This window comes from Bemisia tabaci, chromosome 6 (genome assembly GCF_918797505.1).
Source record: "Bemisia tabaci chromosome 6, PGI_BMITA_v3".
Taxonomy (NCBI): Eukaryota; Metazoa; Arthropoda; class Insecta; order Hemiptera; family Aleyrodidae; genus Bemisia; species Bemisia tabaci.
This window is the reverse complement of record NC_092798.1, coordinates 6,601,769-6,625,004: the sequence shown is the minus strand read 5'-3', so window position 1 is coordinate 6,625,004 and position 23,236 is coordinate 6,601,769. Positions and strand designations below refer to the sequence as shown.

The window sequence follows — 23,236 nt, the reverse complement described above, 5'->3', positions numbered from 1 at the left end:
CCAGGTGCTAAAACAACATATTACTTTCTTCAGTGTAGGCGGTGATTTCATGAAAACACAACATATAGGTATGACTCAATTTCGTGAGTAAATCTAGGAGATCACGCGTCTAAAACACTGGAGCTGGTCAGACTATTTGCATGATTAACGGAATGAGCAACTGGGTGAAACTTTTGGGACTCCCTGTGCGCGGATCCAAGGGAGAGGAAAAAATGCTAGATTAATAGCCAGATTAAACTCGAAATTAATTTGAGGCCACGGCCACGCGTCCGAGGGACGAGAGATGACCAGTGAGATTTCGAGCTCTCGAACAGGTGTCAAAATCGTTGGCAAGACGGCTGCACTGATGAGGGCGAAAGAGCCGCTGCAAGACATTATGGCTCGTGGTTTTCCTCATTTCCCCGCTCCTTTTACAAAACGGCGTATCTAAATTTCCACATGAACCCTGTTCTCTGTATAACAACATGCTCTTCGGGGCTCATGAGGAAAATAGATACGCTCTCACGTCAGTGGAGCAACGATTTCGGGATCGTAAGAGGGAAACAGCTGCTTCTTTTGACCGTTGAGTCAGTCGATGTGATAACCGCACATGTCTGTTATCTGGAGAGCCTTGGGGGTAAAGGCACTCTTATGGAACTCAAAGCTCATTAGAATAAGGGACTTGTTGAGTTTTAGGATCCACCGATTTCGTTGCTTGCACGACTGCTTCATCGCTGGACATAAAGGATGGGGCGGTTGGTGGCTGTACTTCAAGACGGACTTCAAAGCAGCGAAAACTCAACCCGAAATCGTTGGAGTGAGATGTTCAGCAGCTGTTTTCCCCCTTTGTGAAACGCGCTGAAACGAATTTGTTCGGAAAACGCAGAATGGGCATGTAAATGGTCCGAAACGTTCTGTGTGTGTTTATATTATAATTGTTCTTTGGCCTTGTAGACCCATCTGCTGTTTATTGTATATTAGTGTATTTTATCACCCTGAAAAAAATATACAACTTGGTTTATTTATATTTTTTTGGATTTTGCATTTCTGCATAAAATTCTGACCGTGACATGGCGCATGTAACAGGGTTGCCATAATTTCTTCATCTTCAAATTCCGTGACTTTCTCTGACAGCAAAACTTTCGAGATCCCTGACTTGCCCAGACAGTTGAATAAAAATTCCAATTTGATTTTTCCCCCTTCAAATCACACTCTCTTTTTCTAAACCCACTTCGATAAAATCCCTGACTTTCCCTGACTTGTCCCATTTGCCGCAAATTCCCTACTTTTCCCAGTTTTCCAGACCGCCAGCAACCCTAAATCAAATATTTTAAACGTTAACTGGACAACATTTTGCAATTCGGAACTATAATTTCTGGCTCAGTTGAGAAACAGCGTATGAACCATTAGTTTCCCTATGCACATAAGTGTTTTTACAGATGAGCCAGAAATTATAGTTTCTTTTAGCATAAATATGCTCAACTCACCATCGATGCAAATTGATTTATTATGACTAGCTCGCTTTGAGGAGAGCCTCCGTTTGGGGGCGACGGGTCCGTTCTCCTTGTCCTCAGGCGGCGGGGGCGGGGGTGTGGATCGCGGCTTCTCGGCGAAGACCAGGCTGTAGTTGTTGAGGCCCTCCTCGTATTTCTCGAAGCGCCCGATGTCCAGCATCTTCTCCTTCGTCTCATTGTTGTTGTCCGCGTAGATCTCCCGCTCCCGGAAGTCCCCGCCCGCTCCCGGAGATTTTATGTCCAGGAAATTCGGCAGCGACCCGCTGAGCTTATACCTGTAATGCAATGAAGGAAATATGAATTTTTAAAAACGCCTTCAAAGGAGTGAGTACGCAACACCACAATGGCTGTGTTTGAATAGTTATCGCTCGGATCTGATGCAGGAACTTCGGAGCTCAAAATGAATAGTCGATCACATGAAAGCCATTGATAAAAAAAACATGATATGCGAAAACGCCTTCAAACGAGTGAGTATACCACCCCACCGTAGTTGTGTTTGAATAGTTATCGCTCGGCTGTGATGAAGGAACTTCGGAGCTCAAAATTAATAGAAGATCTCGATCACATGGGAGCCGTTGGTCGAAAAAACATGCTATGCGAAAACGCCTTCAAACGAGTGAGTATACCACCCCACCGTAGCTGAGTTTGAATAGTTACCGCTTGGATCTGATGAAGGAGCTTCTGAACTCAAATTGAATAATTCTCCCCTGACACCTATATATATCGACGGTATAAGCCGGCAATCACACAACTCGTTCGCGGTGTCTGAAAATCTCCGCCTCTATATTATTTTTTTAAAGGAGAACAAATTGACATCATTCCTAGAAGTTTTTGCAGAATTTTCTTCGCGCAGAGAAGAATAATCACGGCAGTTTTAAAGAATTGCAGTTGAGTAGTTTTCCGTATAAACAATAAAGTTTGATAGGAAGTCTACGATGTCGCAAACCGAGTTATGTGATTGCTGACTTACACTGTCGATATACATGATCACGCGGGGGTCTTTGATGAAAAAAACATGAGATGTAATTATCGCCTTCAAAATCGTGAGTATGCAATCCCACCGCGATTGTGTTTGAATAGTTACCGCTAGGATCTGATGAAGGAGCTTCTGAGTTCATGTTTTGAATTCCGCTTAGGAACTTACAGATACAGGCGATCACACTAGAGTGTCTAAGAAAAGTATGGACATGTTGAAATATGGATCTCTTAGGGCCCAAAAGGGCAGGCAACCTCCTAACACAAAAAATGTTACTGCCAATCTTCAGATTCCAAATTCAAACCAAGATGACCAAGAGTATTCGTAAATGAGCGCTCTTCCGCAAAAATGAGTAACTTCATGCAGAAACTAGGTCAAACACGTGCTTCACGAATGACGGTCCGATACAATTGTTATGATAAATCACTCTGAATAATTTGAATTCATAGGTTGGCTATCCTTTGGGGCCATAAAAGCTCCATGCCCTAGCCTCACATTTGCCGACATGTCCTTTCCTTGTTCTCCCTACATAGGTACTCTAGATCACACGGGGATCGCGTTGATCGAGAAAACATGAGATATAAAAATCGCCTTCAAAATTGAGCGTATGCAACCCCACCGCTGTTGTGTTAGAATAGTTATCGCTTGGATCTGATGAAGGAGCTTCTGAGCCAAAGAGAAAATAAAAGCAGCAATTTAAGTTGCGGGCCGAGTGGCACCCCCTTCTTCAACGAGTCGCCTCTGATTCGTTGATCCGTCTGATGCTCACTTTCTGGGGCCCTTGTGGAAAATAACACGGGGTTCATTTTTTCTCAAAAACACCGAACGATTCGACCTGGAATTTTCTTATTTCATGATACAGAGTGTAGTATTTCAATTTAACGAAAAGAATTTCATCTCTTACTGTTCGGTGTTTTTGAGAAGAAAAAGTGTCATAAATTACCTATTCATCAATCTCTGCAGAAAAATCAGGAGAATTGATTTCAGAAATCTTCAGAAATTTTGATGATTAATGAACCGTCAGTTATTTCCCACAACTCCACAAGTCCCCATTAAGTGGGCACTCGGCGGATCAGCTAATCAGAGACGACTCATAAAAGTAGGAGGTGCAACTCGACCCGCGATTCAAATTGCTGATCTTATTTTCTCTTTGTTCTGAGCTCGAACTGAATAGTTCCGCTTGAAACTTATAGATACGGACAATCACAGAGGAGCCGTTGATAAAAAAAGAAACAAAAAAAACATGAAATGTAAAAACGCCTTCAAAAGAGTGAGTATGCCACCCCACCGTAGCTGTGTTTGAATAGTTATCGCTCGGATCTGATGAGGGAGCTTCTGAGCTCAAAATGAAGAGTCGATCACATGGGAGCCGTTGATCAAAAAACATGATATGCAAAAGCGCCTTCAAACGAGCGAGTATACCACCCCACCGTGGTTGAGTTTGAATAGTTATCGCTCGGCTGTGATGAAGGAAATTCGGAGCTCAAAATGAATAGTCGATCACATGCATGGGAGCCGTTCAGGGCCGGATTTACTTGCCTGCCGCCCATGGGCTGCCTGTATTTTGCCACCCCTTCTCAATTGTTTTGAAACATCAATAAAAACCATCATGTGAACGTGACGGAGGGAGAGGGGTGCATAAGACACGTTTTCTTGTGTTGGATACATTTTTTGCGGAAGCCCTGTCAATTCTCCCAGCAAAAATTCAGGTAACTTAGAGCGAAAGCTAAGTTCCGTAAACCTATCTCTGTGTGGACAAGACCTTCCATTTACATGAAAAGAACGAAAATATTATGAAAGAACAAACATAAATGTGTTTTAATAATTTTAACTTCCGCCGCCGCGCCGCGCTGACCGTAATATGTTTGGCGCAATGCGTGAAGTATTCATGCAGTCTTGTGGGCGCTATGCGTTTCACGCCGCCCGCTGCTGACCGCAGCGACCGCACTGTCTCTTTAACGCAATGCGTGAAGTATTCATGCAGTCTTGTAGGCGCTAATATGTGTTACATGCCGACCACGCGCCGCGCCGAGGGTTTCTCCTGTTCATCTCAAGTTCTCGTCATCATTACGCTCTCTGCGCCGCGCCGTTCCAGGCCAAATTCTGTGTTCGGTTTCTCTCTTAGTCTTAACTCGACTAATTAAAGGTGCTGTCTATTGTATCACAGGAAGATGACAAAATTAGAGATATACTCTCGGGAAAATGTTTTATAATTATTTTTTCTTTTTTTGTTTTAACAGAACGTCCATTGTCTCCATTTCACGGTGGAAAAAAGTGCAGTGCAACAAAAGATAGCGTCTCTTAAGGGTAGCTGATATGCAGTGACAGTTCTAGGGTTCGTAGAGCCCTTTGTGAAACATACTCATGTAACATCAAAGAAATTGGAAGACAGGACTAAACCTACCTTTCCTGGCGGGTGATTCGATTAGGGGTAAAAAGCTTTCCCGGCCGTAGGTTCTTGGCCTTATACAGGCTCGTGCTGGACCTGGATCTGCGGTCTTTCAATCCTTTGCTGATGTTCGTACCCATATCATCTTCGTCCGAAAACTCTGCTAATGTGCCGGTTTTTGTGGATTCTTCAGGCTCTCCGATACCACTCTCCTTCTCGCTTGACTCTTCGAAATCGGCAAAAGGATCTCCTTCGCCTGAAATAAAAGATAGTGAAAATTTTGTTATAATTTACGTAATATTTCGGAGAAAAAATATCTATATACAGGTACTGTGTCCAGTCCCTGGTAAAAATTGGCAGTAGAATCTGTGTTCCAAAATACCATAGACCTACAGCCGGCTGTAAGATTTCCAATAGCTTCTATAGCCGGCTACACAATTTCTTATAGCCTTTTATAGCCGATGGCGATTAAGCAACAGCCAGGCGATAAAGTGTATGCTAAACGTTACTAATTACGGATGCTAGGACTTAGTGAGTTTTTGGAATACTGCTCCCTTTTTGGGCCGTAGTATCTTGATTTATTTTGCGAGGAAAGCTCCGTACTTTTGATGGATGTCTGCCATTATACTAATATATTAGAGCGCCTTCAGTTTCGTATGATACTGTGCAATACCTCTGGTGTGAAATAGTTGCTTCAAGCGCCGTGGCAGGCGGGCAGCCAGCGCAAAACACGCATTGGCGCCTACAAACCTAACAGGGATACTTCACGCGTTTCGCAATGCGTGAAGTATCCCTGTTAGGTTTGTAGGCGCCAGTGCGTCGCCGCTCCGCTTTGTCTCTAATATTTAATCTGGCGGAGTCAGCGTTATTCAACTCATGATTTTGAAATGTTTGCACATCCTGTATGGATTATTCTCATTTTAATTGATGAAAAAAATATGTATTAAAGGAAAATATAATGTGTGTTTTGTAAATATTAAGGTGGTTCCATATCAAACTTAATGATTTCCAAAGCACGCGAATTTCTACAGAATTTCATATAGCCTTTTATAATTGATGGCGAAAAAGCAACAGCCAGGCGATAAAGTGTAAAGCCCGGCGATAGGAACTATAGCCCGGCTACATAATTTTTTATCGCTTCGTATAGCCCGGCCGTATGATTTTCTCCGCATTCTACAACCAGCTATCCTTCTTAGCCTTCTGTAGCCGGCTATAAGAATTCCTATGGTATTTTGAGACGCAGCTCTTATCGCCAATTTTTACCAGGGGTATTTTTTGAGAAAAGTAACGCGGATCCAGCATGTTTAAGAGTGCGCGGGCCACACGGCCGGATTAAGGCGCCTGCAGGCGCCATCATACAAAGCGCTAAAATGAGAGGATAGAAAAAAGGTGGCCAAGACAATGAGAGAAAAATAAAATATATTTTTACAATTTATTTTTTGGGGGGAAAAGATGAAATGGGCCTCTAGACGTGATGGATGTTCGCTAGATCAAAGTCCGTAATGTACATGTTTGTTCGCCTATGGAGTAAATTCACCTCTGAGTAACTGCAATTTTTTGAGTTCAGTTTCTTCCGCTTTAATTTTTGTTTCCAAAACAGGATTTTTTTCAGGAAAAATCAGCATATTCATGCCCAAAGTGCAGAACTACGAATCTTAATTGCGGCGTTTCAAAATTTTCGCTCCTACTTTATTTTTTTGGAAGAGGAACACTCCAAAACCTATAGCTTGAAATTGATACAGAACATTCAGCGAGGCAGATTCTCGAAATTACGTTGACTAGTTTTCGACAAAAAAGAATATAGTATGACGGGAAGTCTGCAACGTCGCAAACGGAGATATGTGGTATTGCACTTTCGCCATTGATATATGGACTACATTTTGCAATTAGGAACTATAAATTCCGGCCCGGTTTAAAAACAACGTATGTGCCATTAGTTTAACAATGCACTTTGGTGTTTTTTCAGATGAGCCAGAATTTATAGGTCCAAATTGCTAAATGCAGTCCATATGATTGAATATGGCACAATCGTTCCATGGCTGCGTATTTGTTGTAAAAAGTGAATAAGAAAGTTGCGAAAATGTGTTCCATGTCTCGATATTTATCGCGACTTCCGGCGCGAAGTTGAAACAGGAAACGCCTGGAACTTACAACCCCCCCCTCCCCCGTTTCCATATCGGGTAAACAGACGCCACTGTATTAATCCCGTGGCGACAGTCCAGTGCGGTACTGCATTCCCCGCCGATGACTCCCGCCCGGAGCCGCTGCGAGGCCCATCGCTCTTCCAGCGTGACTAATAGCCGAGTTGGGCACCGGACCCAGGACCCTCCGCGGGAAACCCAACAGCGCGCTAGCGCAGGCGGCCCGGCCGGCGCGGCGGAGGCGGGAAAATCACCCGCCGAGTAGAATTGGCACGGCCGCCGTCTCCCAGAAAACGCACCACCAGGCACCGCGCGACGCCGGGGCGGGACGGTGGGGCGGGGAGGCAACGCCGCGCCGCGCCGGACGGGCAGCTGGCGTACTGGCGTGTTGGAGCGGGTTGGCGCGCTCACGCGGTCTGGGCCGGGCCCTCGCCCGAGAGGGGCCTCTAGTCGGCGTCCGACGCTTGCATGTGCGACACGCGCGGCCGCTACCCGGGAGTATCTCGCCGTGTTCTCGTCAGGATGATCAACTGTGAGCGGCTCATCGCCGAGGTCTACAAGCGGGAACCCCTCTGGAACAGCTACAACGTCCTGCACAGGAGTGCCGTCGCCACCAGCAATCTCTGGGGCGAAGTCGCCGAGATCCTCGGATCGGATAGTGAGTGTCTTTTCGTTTCCATCCCTTCGCGCGCGAGACCGACCGCACCACGTGGGGGTGGGTTTGACAACAGTGGCGAGCGTGAATGATCGATTATCGATATTCCTCTATTTGAAGCTATGATGAAGAATCGATTATTGAGGTGCTCGTTGCGAACACCCTGTTTATCGATCTTTTTCCATGGGTTTATATGGCAGATCTATCGATATATCGCGAAGCACGCTACACCCCTGGTTGACAACACTGAGAAAAAGACCGGTTTGCAGTGGTGGAAATCCTCACTCTGAAGCCGATATCGTATTTTGCGGGTCACGTGCCGAATTTTGATCAACTTGACTGGAAACCGGCCTTTCAGTGTTGTTTACATCCCCTTCACGGAGGAGGGGTGGGGTGTTTGGTCACGCGCGGCGCATGATGATCGAATCTTTTCGTAGCTGATTTTGGGGTGAAACGAGACTTGTGGTCGAATTTACGGGTTTACTAGCATTGTTAACTCGAGATTTAGTCGGAGAAAATGTTTATATGGTCATATTTTAAGTTTGGCGCGTAATAGCTGCAGGGGTATGGAAAAGTCGATCGTAATTTTTACTGTGTGAAGTTTAGGGGGTAGTTTATGTTCCTGCAAGCGCCGAGAATCCCCACACCCTCAACTTTTTCACGCGATTGTAATTAACTTAGAGCTCACTTTTCGAGGAGCTTTCAGCATTGTTTACAACCCCTTATTTCTCGATAAAAACTAGTTTTCAAGAGTGTAATCCAGAAGTTTTTCTTAATAATGGTAATAATGGGTTTTATTTTGAAAGTTGTAAACTCGCATTGACCGATCGAGAAACTTAGCGCAACCCCCTCACCCCCTCCCCACCCACCACCACCACCACCACCACCTACAGTCTTGCTTAAACCTCAACCTCTAGTGCCAAAGCCAGTAAAAGAGCTTTCCCATATGTTTGTCAGATATCAAGGGATTTTGAGCAAATCGTTCGTTGAAAATAAACCTTATTGGGTTGCTCGCCCCTCCACCCTCCCAACCTACTGTTTCTAAAATCCGATTTGACTGATATGCTCAGAACAAAACGATGTATCTCCCCTAAAGCTTTGAACAAAGTTTAAGCCTTAGTTTTCATGATTTGGATCTTTTGAGGTCTTTAAATCCCAAGCTTTTCAACGTCAACTTTCCTGCAACATCTCCACTTTTCCATCGATGACGATCGGTTACCCGCAATTTTGATCCCTCTGCGGTCGTTCACGCTGCGATCGCCCCCGTTCGCGCACCCCAAGAAACCTCGAAACCGCACATAACCCCGCCAAGCTGTAAACCTCAAAGTCGGATCCATGCGAAGCCCGAAACCCAAACATTTTCCGCACCATCTCGGTTGACTCTGTATATTCGACCGGAGGCGTGCAGCCCGATCCGCCGCGCGAGCAACGCTGCCGAATCGTGCCGATAAACCACCATTTTCCGTTGTATATGCCCTCGAAAGTGGGATATTTTGGCGTTGGTGTCGGGAGCCCCAAGCTCACGCTGTCTAGTTCCCCTCCTCCCGCCGGCTGCGGTCCTCGCACCGTGCACCCTCCCCTCCCCCTCACTCTCCCTTTCTCCGGCCCCCGCGCGCCCCCCGCGCATCATTTTCAAGGCCGACAGCGGAGCCTCCAGCGTCCGCGGAACCCGCCGATGCCGGTGCGTCGCGTCGCGTAGCGTCCCGCCGCGCCGGGCCGCGCTTCGGCGGTTGCTACGCATCCGTTTCGTAACGTCGAACATAACCTCTCCAATCCTCACTGCATTGCCGGCCTGCTACCGGCCATAGAGTACATAGAGTCGTAATGTAAATGGAAGAGCTGGCGCCATGTTCTGCTCGACGAATTCCGAACCCGGTGTGCGCCGAGTTCGGGTCGCTTTTTCGATACATTTTCGATCCAAAATGGCGGTGTGGAATACGTGGTAATTCCTATCTCCTTTGTTGTTGTTGTTGTTGTCATCGGATGGCCGGGTACCCGTGTATCGCAAACAATCGATTATGTATCGAAAAAGTGACCCGGCGTCACACAGGAGTCTCGGAATTCGGGACATGGAAAATGCTTAAAAGTGGCGCCAGCTCTCCCAATTACATTACGACTCTATGTACTCTATGCTACCGGCAAGCGCCGTCTGGAGCGTGGTGGCCAATCGTAAACATTACGTAGCTCTTCGCTGTCGTGCTACGGAGAAACGCCGTAAGATCCTTCAAGAATCGTCCGTAAATTCCGTAACGCTTTGGGGGCGGGGAGAGCGTTACGTCATCTTGTTTTTACGTGTTAAAGGGAGGGATCTACGCCAAAAAGTGTACAAGGGGGGGGGTGTCAAAAATTTTATTATAAGTAATCAGTTTTATCCGCCGCCAGATCTGCATTATCTGAGCATTCCAAGAGCAAATATTCATAACTCTCTTTAATTATAATTAAAAATAAAATAAAAATAAAATTTGACTGAAGGAATTTCGGCAACTCTGGCATGTGCTTTCGGATTTTACTCGTAATTCAACAGTACGGGGCCGTTCACGGCATACGTAACGGTGAAAATCGAAATTTTTGACTCTCACCCCTTCGAAACACACCCGTAATGTAGGTTTGCAGTCCCTAAAAACATTTATGTAACGCTCTGTTTTGCCAACCCCTCCTTATGATGACGTTTTTTGGGGATATTCGAAAAATTGCCGCATCGCCTCGATTTTTTATCGCAAATTTAAGAAAAATCGGCGGCATTTGACTATTTTGACGTCACGTAACGCAGCCCCTAGCGTCCCCGTCTATCTTGTGACGCAAACGAACGTGGGCTCGCGCTCGGACACCCCCCCCCCCTTCGCTAAAGCGTCACGTTTTTTCGATTCCTGCTTGCATTAACGGCGCCCTTGCATGGACCTGCCAAGTACCTCACCCCTGTGGATAGAAGGGGGGGTGGAAATGAATCTAAGGAACTTTACCGCAATTTGAAACAAAATGACTTGAGAACAGGGATGGATGAAGTGTTTTGGAATTTTATGAGATTTCTAAAGTTAAAGAAAAAAAACCTCGGATAGTTAAAAAAAAAAAAAAAAAACTTAAAGCTACGACCACGTTTGAAGTCACCGGATCTGTTTTTCCAATTTGAGAAAGAGTCCTCACAAATTTTTTATCTATCGATTTATCGAATTTTTAATTGCTTAACAAATACAAACGGGGTGAAAAATTGTTAACCAACACAAGGAGTCAACATTGCTAAACTTAAAACTCCGCTCACCGTTTATTCTTGACTTTGAATATAGTTTTAAGAGCGTTACTGCTCTCATCTTCAGTGACGTGCGTTGGTTGACGTCAGTCAACGCACGGTACGCAGCCTCCAATTTGACATTTTTAATGCAAAATTTTTCTGCCATATGTACTTTAGGAGTTCCTCTTCTGTCATCAACCTTTATGGATTAACTACTAGTTGCCACACTAACTTGTTCTTATTTTATTTTAAAATCCCCATGTAACGAGTATCGGTTTGGTGCGTACTGGTGTTTTTGATTTTTTTAAATTTTCTGAAGATATCATTTTTTGCAGAAAATAATGGATTAAACTGAATCGATTTTTGCACGCGATTTTGCAGCAGCATCGATTTTTACTCACGAATCTAAATTTTTCGATTTTGTACGAACACAAATTTTACTCCTAAATAATTAAGGAAGCAACGAGCCTACGTTGATCTTGAAAATTAAAGGAAGCCATCAAAATTGCTCCAATTTAAGGGACAATGAAACTCAACGCTCAGTGAGGCGAGAATTTAAGAAAAACGAACGGCACCATACTTATCCTAAAAATCGATTTTTCGCGATATTCAGAGCTATTTTCTTGAAAATCGATTTTTTGGCTTTGACTTCTCTTCGAATAATCGATTTTTTGAACAAAATCGACACTTTCAAAAATCAAACTAAAATCTTAAATTTAAGGCTAGCTGCTTTTTTCAACTCGTAGAATTGTTTTTTAAGAAGCACCTAACTGGAGATGACTTATCATCAAAAATGCATCTGAACGATTGAAAAATATGCACATGCACACTAATGTCTATGTGCGATTGTGCGAATGATGAAAAGGGCACTAAGATGCGAAACCCTCAATATTTGACCTCAGAAATGAAGCCCTAATTAACATTTCAAACATTTAAGTGTATACATTTTTTATCATTGCAAGGAAAACTAATCGCTGGTTTTCGCACTGAGTCTAGCCGTGAGTAGATTTTAATGGATTGGAACCGTTTCGAGGGAGGAGAGTTCATGCGCCAAAATCTATCGAGATTTCAGTTTCAGTTTGGCAAAAAGCAAGTTCGCGTCTATTTTGAGTTGCGGTCGTGTGAAGCGAACTTGCAGAGTTTTCCCCGACTTTTCCTTTTTCAAACCATGCAACATCATCAGACTGAATTTTTTTTCAGCTTTTACAATTTTTCAACTCGCATACCTAAGTGCGACGCCCTGCTCTGATGCCGGTTTTGAAAGCTGTTGCCAGATTCTTTCTATACTTAGTATGATTTTAACAAAACTGAATTGTACAGATGTAACCGAAAGCAACCCAACTGTAATTCACGTTGGTTAATTTCCTCTCGACAGCGAATTTGCAATTTGGCGATACTGTTTTCCTTCCATTTGGATCTATTTAAAATATCGATTTTAGGGGAGGAAAAGAATAGATTATTTACGTACATTTAAATGGAGGAAAACAGTGTTGTTAACTATCAAGAATCGCCACTTTCTCTCGAGTTTCATTATTTTTACAGATAACAAAACAACATAATGTCTCGATACTTTCTGTTCATTTCCCGTAGCTCACGATGAATATACTCGCAAAACAAGTCAGAATAATAATTATTTTTCTGTTGAAAGAATAAAACACGAGAGGAAATTTGGCAGCGTCTGACGTAGTCTGATTTCGACTGATTTTTTCCAGTTATATCAGTTGGATACTGCCGAAAATTTCCAAACGTTCCCAAATTTCTCTGAAGATATTAATTTTTGCAGAAAATTAATCTCAGTAAGTACATTAATGGTGGAGATTACCATCTAAAAAGTTCAAAGAAAAATTATTTCAAGTTTTTTTTAGCTGATTTGTATTTTAGTGGAAGACATTAATTTTTGCAACGTCCAAATTTCATACATTGTTCCTCTTTAGCACGGCAGATTAAGAAATTTGCTCTCTTTTCGGCATTTAATCGATGTTGTGCGTACAGAATTGGGTTCGATTGTTTTTGAAAGGAGACAATCTGATATTAAATGAGCTTTGGTGATTACATACATTTTTACGCACTTCAGAGCTCAAGCAGAAACGGACGTATTTTTAATCGATTCGACCAAAAATCGATTTTTTTACCCTGATTTATCAGAATCAATTTTTTCCTTAGAATTGATTCAATTTATGATATTTTTGATGTTTTTTATTTTGGCTGCCGATGCTTTTCTTACAGGCTTAAGCCTATTCTCTAAACATTTTTCTTCTGGTTTGAGATGATTTTTTTCATCCCTGAAAATCGTGGAACTTTCATGGAAAGTTAAATTTCAATTGTCAACAAAATGAAATTTGACATTCCTGGTAGAGGCAGAAAAAATTGGATTTTTTTAATCGATTCTCAGAAAAATCGAGTTTTATACTTTATCCTAATAGCGTTGATAGATTTTTAGACGGAAATAAATTTCTTAAAAAAGCAAATACGCTCCCTATAAACACCTGATGGAACTGGAGTCGCCGCGCGCCGCGCTGCTGCCACTGTCAGTTGCATGTGAATCGAGTCCGATCGAAAAGAATACAAGCGCGTAGAAGCTCCTTCAATTAGGCGTGATACGATTTGGCCTACACGGGTGCACATGCCCGTGCTCAGGCGCAACAGGAGCAGACACGATCGGTAGGTCGTTTGATCTCTGCTTTTGATTGAATGATGTCTTTACTCGGAGCTCTCGCGGCACTTAACGATGAAGATTTACCTCTTGGATAAAGGGGAAACGCAGACGGAAGCTTCAAGTATCCCTCATCGTATTACGTTTTCACTTTATTTCTCTCTTTGAAGGAAAGTTCTGTACGCAGTCAGTTTTGTATGCCTCTAACACCCTCTACAGAGAGCACAAATAGACTTGTCAAACAGGATTTCAACCCATTCTTCTCGATTTTTATCCGCTTCTTTTAATATTATGCCATTGAATTTATGAGAGGGGATAATAGGCATCTTTTATCTCCTTTCTGCAATCTTCTCTCCGTTGAATAATTGCGATTTACGGTTACTTTGGAACTCTACCGAAGTTATGTGAGATCCTAATAAAAAAAAACTAATTCTTCTGAATACCGTAAAATAGGATTGGCTGGTCTTGTCAAAGCTCTGTTAGTTTCTGAGTTTGCGAGTTCTTTCAAAATTGATTTTTATGTGTAGAAGATATTCTTTACAGATTGAAAAATCAGTTAATTTGCGCCGGGGGAAATTTTAAAGTTTCAAGCTGGGTTTTGATCAAAACAAGGCATTCAATTCTCGATACTATCTCTGCTAATTGCACAACTTCTATGACTCCTCTTCATGCGGAGCCTTCTCAAGAGTATCTCTATCAGCCCGATGGAAAACTATTGAGGAAAAAGTTATCCTTTCTGTAATTGGACTGCTTTGAGCAATAGAAATTACGATTTCTGCCCATTCGTAGAAGCACCTATCTGCGTAGGAGACGAATGATACATATACGTTGTTTCTTAAATGAGCAAGAAATGACCCACTTTTACAAGAAAGGAACCAAACCACATTTGCTGTTGCCAAATTCAACCGGGCAGTTTAACTTTTTACAAAAGAACGTTCGTGCGGATTCCTTGGGAAATTTCAAGGAATTTGCTTTGTATTGTGTCAAAAATCAACTGAAATTTTCAAAGAAATAAAAAAAATAAAAATAAATAAATCGATAGAACCATTTTAACATAAAAAATTAAATCTGGCAAAAGCTCATGTGGCTTGGTTCCTTCCTGCTTAACGCATTCCAATTAGGGTTCCTTTCCGTGTTATGTAGCTTGAATTTCATTTCGCAAGAAGAAACCACAGTTTACAACCCCTACGGGAGGACCGACTTCTTAGCACAAAAATATTTTTTCTTCAGCCCCAAAATTTTTGGACCCCCACTTGAGATCCTCCATCATCCTCCCAGTTACTAACGACCAAAATCCTTGTGTTCCAGGCCACAGCGTGAAGAAAAAATGGAAAGGCCTGCGCGACTACTACCGAACTGAGCTGAAGAAGATGTACGGCCACAAACCGGGCGACACAACGATTAACCTCAACATCTCCTCGCACCAGGTCTCCACGTGGCCCTACTACGACATGCTCCACTTCCTCAAAGACTCCATGCTCAGCTACTACATCAAACCCAAAACCAAGGAACCAATCGCCGTCTACCCGGACGACGAGTACCCCCAGGACCTCACCGACCGCTCCAGCTCCCCCGCAAACTCCGAACCCGACCCTGTGGTCAAACTCCTCACCCCACGCGAACAGCAGATCGCGGAGGTGCCTGAACCAGACTCTCCAGAACTCCCAGAGCATGGCTGCCAGACGGAGGTCTCCCTGCTTCCGGTTTCCGGACTCCACACCCTCGCGGAGATCGCGAACGTCGCCGACCCTGCAGGGAGGCGAAAGCGGCCACGGTTGGAGAGGACGTACAGTTCGCAGATGCTGGAGATCGAGAGGCAGAGGTCGGCTGTGGAGGTCGAGAGGAGGTCTGTGGAGCTCGAGAGGAGGTCTGTAGAGAAGGAGATCTGCGAGCCGGATGACGATGACTTCCTGTTCCTGAGGAGTCTTTTGCCGGACATCAAGATCCTTCCCCGGTCCAGGAAGCTCCTGGTGCGCATCAAGATGCAGGAGATGGTGTATAATGAGATCAGTAAGTTGGAGAGCGAGCTCAGTGAGAACCGACCCTTCAGGGTTTGAGAGGTTCGGGTCTTCGCCGGGGTTTGGGCTCAGGGTGAAATTTAGGGTGTGAATTATGGGGGGGGGCGGACAATAGATTGAAAGTAGGAATTTTTTAATTGACTTCTTATAATTTTTTTTTTAAATTTGTCAAATTAAAAATAATGATTTTTTTCCTTAAGTGTACTCTTACTTAAGTTCCTTAAGTATAGAGTGTATTTGATAGACATGATAAGTCAAAAAAATCCTTTTTTCCTTAAGTTTTTTTTTTATTTTTTTTTATTGAGCTAAGTACTTTTATCATGCTGAGTAGTCGTCTAATAATTCACATTGATACATGAAGAGTGAATTATATCAATCATTATGTTTTACCAATACTGTCCTCCTAGATTTACTACCGAACTAAAGTGTGGTATACCAAGTGCGTCGATCCGTATTTCACCTCTGAGCCCTCACTAAACCCAATGTGAGCTGTAATCATACTAGCTGTTGTTAAGGTACCAGTAACTTCATGTCGGGTGCTTTTGCCCAAAAATTGTGATATTTCGTTGATGTTCTCTCATTTTAGACGTAGGTAAGAAGGTTATTTTTCTAGTAGCTCAAGCCTCGGGCTCTTTTCCTCATTATTATGTAAATACTCTAGTTTTCTAAATCTCTCGAGTTACGATATCCTAGTTATAGTTTTTGAGAATATTAGTCGTAAGTAAAATGTTGATGGATAGACGTAAAAACTAAATTTGTTCCTGTTGAACCGTCATGGGCGCACACAAAAATAAGCAATAAATTAAGGAATGTTTGAGATTAAGTGTAAGGTGATAGTAAGCAAGTAAGAAACCATTTTTTTCTGGTGCCAAGTAGTTAAGAACACTAAACGAATGGTGCCAAGTTGACGAAAATACTCTCGATCAGGTTTTATAATTTTAAAATCTTCTTATTAAGGATGCAAAATAGGAGTTGGATCAGCCATGTCGCCTTTTTCCTTTGGATTTGAACCTTTTAATTTTTGATGCCTTTCTTTTGGTCTCAAGTGTAATTTAGCTGACTCTAATGTGAAAAGACATTGTGTTTTTAGCTTTTGGTTAGCAGGTTTTATTCTGTAGTCTGAAAAAGCCCTGTGAACTCTAATTTAGATAAGAAAGTTAGGTTATTGTTATTTTTACGAACATCTCAAGAAATTAGTCTCAGTTATTGACTGTGGAATCTCATCTGAATTAGGATATTTTTTATTATGTGCACCGCGCATTTTTTTTTACGAAGGCATTTTCATTTTAAATCGCTGGAAAGCTTGTGATATTAATGATCAATATGAAACGTCCCGTAAATTTTTCTTTCCTCCAAAATGTGCGTGTCTGGATTCTAATATTTCTTCCACATTGAAAATTTGTCCGTAATTTCTTTTTGATAATTTCTTCAATTCCAGATGAAATTGTGTTGTTTAAATTAATTTATTGAAACGAAATTATGCTGTATACCCATTTTTTCTCGAATACTTTTGCTCAGATGACTTTAAAAAATAATTCAAACGAATGATTCGGTCTCTTCTATTGCCGTTGCGGGATTAAAAATTCCTGCACAGCTACTCATGATTAGACACTTCTGTACGTCTTTCATACCTTTTTTCGATGTTTAATTTTTTTTACTGAAGAGTTATTGAGCATTCCAAAGTTTCTTCCTGAATTTACTTTACTTTTAATCACAAAAATTGTCCTATTTTCTTCTTCTCTTTTTTTCTCTTTTTTTCCCGAAATTTCAAGTTGTGTTAATCTTGTGTAAATTGATTATGAAACATTCCATTAATTTTTTTTCTTCGCCCTTTCATTAATTAAACTTTGCTAAGTCAAAATTATTGATGAAGACAGATGTCAAAGCCAGACAGGTTGCGAAAGGCCACATCACTGATATCGGTTGTGTTCTATATTAGTTTCCTATTTTAATACGTACCTATTTCAATGTTTGAACCATCACGTTTAATTGACAAATTCACAGGATGAAATTGACAACAAGGAAGAAAAGGAAGCTCTCTAAGAAACGAAGCAATCGCTTCGGCAAAGACAATTCACTCAAATGCGAGCCTACCATGAAAAATTAATTAAAATTAAGTGCTTTACGATACAGTCCCTCTTTATGTCAGTCGCCTTTAATGTTACAAAAAATGCTGACGTTTATTTTTTATTTAAATATTGTTCTTGTATTTTTTTAATTTTGTAAATTGCCCACTGAATAAATAGAAATAACTTTTCTACGAATGTTGCTCCTTTCTCGGTTCTTTATTTCTCTCACAAGAGCCCGCTGGGTTTAATATCCTCATTCAATGTTTGAATGGAAATTGGAAAAACAACCTAACTCGACCGCAAATTTCGAAATTTTCCCAGTGCAGAATCGTGAATTTTCTATAGTGAGTTCCTACCATCAATCAACTTATTTGGGTCAATTTCCGATTCTTCACTCAATTGAGGTTGAAAGATTTTTCATCAGCAGATTAAACTCCTCAGCGGCGTGTCGCGCTTTGCGATACATCGATTTATGTGCCATTTAAACCTATGGAAAAGGATCGATAAACAGGGTGTTCGCAACGAACACTTTCAGTCGATTCTTGACCACAGCTTCAAATGGGGAAATATCGGTAAGCGATCATTCACGCCTCGCCACTGAAACCCCTCCTATGAGAGGTAATTTTAACAAAGTGTACATTTAATTTTTTTCTTCTCGCTAAAATCAATTCATTGTATCGATTTTTTGTATTTTTTCTCACGACCTCGAGTTGAGCTATATTTACTGTTCTAAGGAATGATGACCCACTCAATATGGAAATTTTATACCTACTATTTCATTTCACATGATAAAATCCAGTCATTAGTTTATTGGGTTTGATAAGCTCTTAGGGCTGATTCAATCCTTTGAAAGTGTAGCCCACGTGATATCACGATAATTTGTTTGATCTATCGATCGATAGCCCTCGCGTGCAAGATTATGGTTGCTTGATTCCGTGCGCCCTTCATTTCATGTGATAGTGCATGCATCGACTAAATTTACTATGTGAGCCAAATTAAAAGAAAATTGGAAAAATATAGAGATTACATGCAAGATTTTATTGGGAAAAAATCGAGGTTTTCTTTCCAAAGATTTCACGCTACCGGCTAACCCTCGAGCCACTTCTAAAAAATTCCTGGTTCTACCCTCGTATTCCTTTGATTTAGTAGAAAAAGTAAGAGCTTGTTTATTGGAATGTATCTGCACATATTTCTCTCCTGGATGTCTCTCAGAGTTGTGTTTAATAACTCAACTGAGGGGCTAGGAGGACAAATCGCATCCGTGCAGTTTTTGGAAAAATTGAGATATTCATGAAGTTAGGTAGAACTAGTCTGAAAGTATACTCTCTGAAAAATGTACAACTAAAATCCAATTTTAAAGCATCAAAAAGTGAGTTTAAAATTCCTTTCTGTCATAAGGCTCCGTGTAATTTTGAAACTTCAAACACGTATTCCTCGAAATAGCAAAAACTGCACTTATGCGCCTTGTCCTCCAAGCCCCGCAATTATCATCGCTCCTTCGACGAAAGGACGTACCTATCTCGATTTCCGCATGAGCCATAGAAAGCATGGACTTATCTTTGAAACAGGTCTCACTTGGAAATTAAGATACTCCCTTACGTCAGAGATGCGACGTTATGAGTTCTCTATCTTTAATGTCTAGGTCTTTTTTCGCGGACAGTCAAACATCTTTCCAAATCTTTCATTTGGTAATCAGGCAATACTCTTTGAATCTGGTCCGAACAATTTCAGTTGAAATTTCACTCCAAAAAGAAACACCTGAGAACGAGAGATATGAATCTCTTTGTAGAGGCCGAGACTCAAAAACAAATCTTCTGGTGGAAATGCTCTCTCCGGTTTAAGTGGATACACGGGTAAAACAACCAATTTAAGACCCGTCGCCAATTTTGCCATGCTATAGCAAAACGGCATATGAGCATTCAGATATTGCCAACTTTATAAAATACTCATATCGGCAGGCGCGGATTACGGGGGTGGCCACATGGGCCGCGGCAAATCTAAGGGGCGGCAAAAATTTGCAATTTTTTAAAGTGTAGGTATAAAAAAAAAAATCGGATTTATAAAAACAAAATTACAAACGAGGAGGGGCGACAAAATCTCTCATTTCCTGAGAGTATAGTAATTTCTAATTTTGTCGTCTCTTAGTGATACAAGAGACAGCACCTTCAACAAGTCGAGTTAAGAGAGAGACCAAACACGCAATTTGGCTTGGAACGGCGCGACTTAGAGAGAAATGATGACGAGGACTTGAGATGAAAAGGAGAAGCCCTCCTAGGCGCGGCGATCGGCATGTAACACATATTAGCGCCTACAAGACTGCACGAATACTTCACGCATTGCATCAAACACAGTGCGGTCATTGCGGTCAGCGTGAAACGGATAGCGCCTACAAGAATGCATGAATACTTCACGCATTGCGCCAAACACAGTGCAGTCAGCGCGAAACGCATAACGCCTACAAGACTGCGTGAATACTTCACGCGTTGCGTTCAACATTCAACACAGTGCGTTGCGTTCAGCAGCGGTCGGCGTGAAACGCATAGCGCCTACAAGACTGTCGGAATACTTCACACATTGCGCAAAACACGGTGCGGTTTGCGCGGCGCGGCGGCGGAAGTTAAAATCATTGACCCACATTTATGTTTGTTCTTTAATAATTTTTTCGTTCATTTCTTATGAATGGCAGGCCTTGTCTACACAGAGATAGGTTTACGGAACTTAACTTTCGCGCAAAGTTCCGTAAAGTTTTGCTAGTAGTGTTGACAGGGCTTTCCCAAAAAATGTGTTCAACACGCGTAAATGCGTCTTATACACCCCTCCCCCGCTGACACGTTCATTTGATGGTTTTTATCGAGTTTCAAAACAAATGAGATGGGAGCGGCAAAATACAGGCGGCCCATGGGCGGCAAGTAAGTGAATCCGGCCATGCATATCAGAGAAAAGTTACGAATATTTTCCCTTTAAATTTTCGTTTGGACTACATAAAAATAACTGCGAATAAAATGCAGCGAGAAATGCACGGAAAAATACTCAGTAGTTATTTCAAAAAATCCTTTTTTGGACGAAACTTGGCAACTTTTGAACGTACATACGGTGTTATTTCTCAGCTCGGCAGACTAAAACACGCCAAAACGAGCTCTAGCGCAAATACTCCGGACCAGTCGGGTATGAGCATCGAACCATTTTCGTAAATTCCCACGAAACTGGTTATTTTCCGCCGAAATGGTGGTCCTGGCCCCCAGAGGAAGTGACCAAGGATCTTTCTCCGCAACCGGCCGTAATCGAAATCCTACCACTGCCCATGTCCCCCGAAAAGTACAAAGCTCTGTCCGAGGATAGCCTTCGGAATTCGGCAAAACGTTGCCATGTCAGCCGATTCATCATTTAATATCCCTTGCTTTTCACATTCAAAGGGGAGAATTTTGCGCAAATTTGGCAGCATTGTCACTTGCGCTGCGGAAGCTGGAGTCATTTAGCATTGCGCTAATTATACGCGTTGCGTTCCATTGCGTTAGATCGTAACAGAGTTGCTAGAGCGCGAATAATTACCCCGTGTTTGCCGGGTTGTCTGGTTTGGATTTTTATACATTATAATCCAATTGGCAACGTGGTGGTGTATTGTGTACTTTCCTGCGTCTAGCTTGTTGCGTATCAATGCAGGACCACCAAAAAAAGAGGGTCATTTGTCATTAGCCTAGATGGAATGTATTTTAATCGTCTAAAACCCGATTATTTTACAGCTAGAAATGGATACTGGACAGTGGACATTTGCCAATCCGACTAAAAATTCTGCGTCTTTAATCGTCAGATTATATTTGTCACGTGTTATTTGTTCATCTAGGTAGGAAAATTTAAAAGTAATCGCATAGGTTGTTCTTAGATAGAGGGGGAAAAACTGAAATAATAAAAGGTAACCCAATTTACACCGTTAAAAATTTTGGAGTGAAATTCTGTGCCGGGGTCTATAGCGCCAAAAACCCTGAGTGATATGAATGCGGAGCGGAATCTACCCTTTTTTCCGGGTGTTGTAAGCTGTTATGGTGCTAATTTCACTCCGCATCCCAAGTAGCTGTAGCAGTGATTGCGATTCGATCGGAGAATATATTGCAATTTTATCGGCGTCGATTTAGGATAAAAAATTGCGATTTTATCGCATAAATTTGCAGTAAAATCGTGATTTTATCGACGAAAATTTATCGCAATATTATAATCGAACAAAAAATCGTGATATAAATTGAGATGAAATTTCGATTCCATCGGATGCGATTTTATCGTGATAAAGTCGGTCAGATGATTATGATCCTACCGATTTCATCGCCAAAAATACGTGAAATGTTTCTCCCCGCGATTCTGTTCAATATAATGCTACTTGGGTCATATCACTAAAGGGTTTTGGGCGCTATATGAATCACTAAATACAAAAAGGGCACATGTCCAGAAAACCAAATTGTTCAGGAGACACAAAAAACTGTTTATTTCGTGGTAGATATTTTTTTAAACATAACGACTTTCCAAAAAATACCTACCACGAAAAAAACAGTTTTTTGTGTCTCCTGAACAATTTGGTTTTCTGGTCATGACTGCCCTTTTTGTATTTAGTGATTCCATAGAGACTCGAGCACCGGATCGCACTCCTCAATTTTTGACAATGTAACCATATGTTTACGGTTTCTCTGAAATTTTACACGGAAATTTTGAACTGCGGATGCCGTGACGTGACACAAAAGACTCATGAGTAACAATCATCTGCAAGATCATCCGTGATCAAGGATGAGTAATGCTCCGAATACGTTCTCGAAAACGCATCCGCGGGCTGGAGACGGTGAAAAATGCGCGAGTCTCGATGACGTCATGACGTAGGGCTGGGACTCCACCGCGTCGTGGTGGCCGATCCTTCTCCGGTTGCGCGAGTCATGGTTGTGACGTCACGCAGGTGAGTCCTTGGCGGAAGTGGAGCGACATCCCCGCATTCCGGACGAACCCGATAAATGCCCCGGATCGAAGAAGATATGCTCGTCTGCAAAGGCATAAGTCGGCTCGCGTAGCCTACTATGACTCATGAGTCACTTCAACGGTTGGTGCCACCGGCCGACTCTGGCTCTCACCGCGACACCTACTGGGAACTCTCGCGCTGACGACATCCCGCGAGAATTTAGGAGTCGTAAAAATGCAACATGAAAGTGGATTCGCGGTTTTTGTCAAACGGTGACTTTAATGCTCGGGCAAGGCAGGAAATACTCAATGGCGAGGCGTAAATGTTAAACTATCGATATTTCCTCTTTTGAAAGGTTTGATTTTGAATTACAGGTGTTCGTTGCTAACACCCTGTTTATCGATCCTTTCCCCAAGGTTTAAATCAATCGATGTATCGCAAAGCACGCCACGCCGGTGGCAATAATATATGATGCAGTTGAATCTGCAAATTTTCGATGAGCTACAACGTGGAAAAAAAACACATTGGATCTAGAGTCCAGACTCTTGAAAACATTGACAAGAAAAAGGACTCTTGATTCAATCAGATTTAAGCTTAAATCAAAAGGAAATCCGCTCAAATTAAGAGGCTTGGTTCTTGATTTAAGCTTAAATCTGATTGAATCAAGAGTATTCTTTCTTGTC

The 23,236-nt window shown here is 42.2% G+C and overlaps 2 protein-coding genes across 2 annotated transcripts in view; one reads left to right on the top strand and one right to left on the bottom strand.

Annotated features, from left to right (window-relative positions):
- LOC109034903 (uncharacterized) overlaps positions 1 to 23,236 on the bottom strand; it is a 320,455-nt gene that overhangs the window by 33,006 nt on the left and 264,213 nt on the right. The window contains exons 3-4 of the mRNA XM_072301811.1: positions 4,874 to 5,114; positions 1,467 to 1,768 (exon numbers count right to left, since the gene is read on the bottom strand). Coding sequence (XP_072157912.1) covers positions 1,467 to 1,768; positions 4,874 to 5,114 — 543 coding nt within the window. The remainder of the gene's footprint in view (positions 1 to 1,466; positions 1,769 to 4,873; positions 5,115 to 23,236) is intronic.
- Positions 7,416 to 17,815, top strand: LOC109038518 (uncharacterized). The gene is made up of 2 exons (XM_019053586.2): positions 7,416 to 7,657; positions 14,842 to 17,815. The coding sequence occupies exons 1-2, from the start codon at positions 7,468 to 7,470 to the stop codon at positions 15,588 to 15,590; spliced, it is 939 nt and encodes a 312-aa protein (XP_018909131.2). The 5' UTR covers positions 7,416 to 7,467; the 3' UTR covers positions 15,591 to 17,815.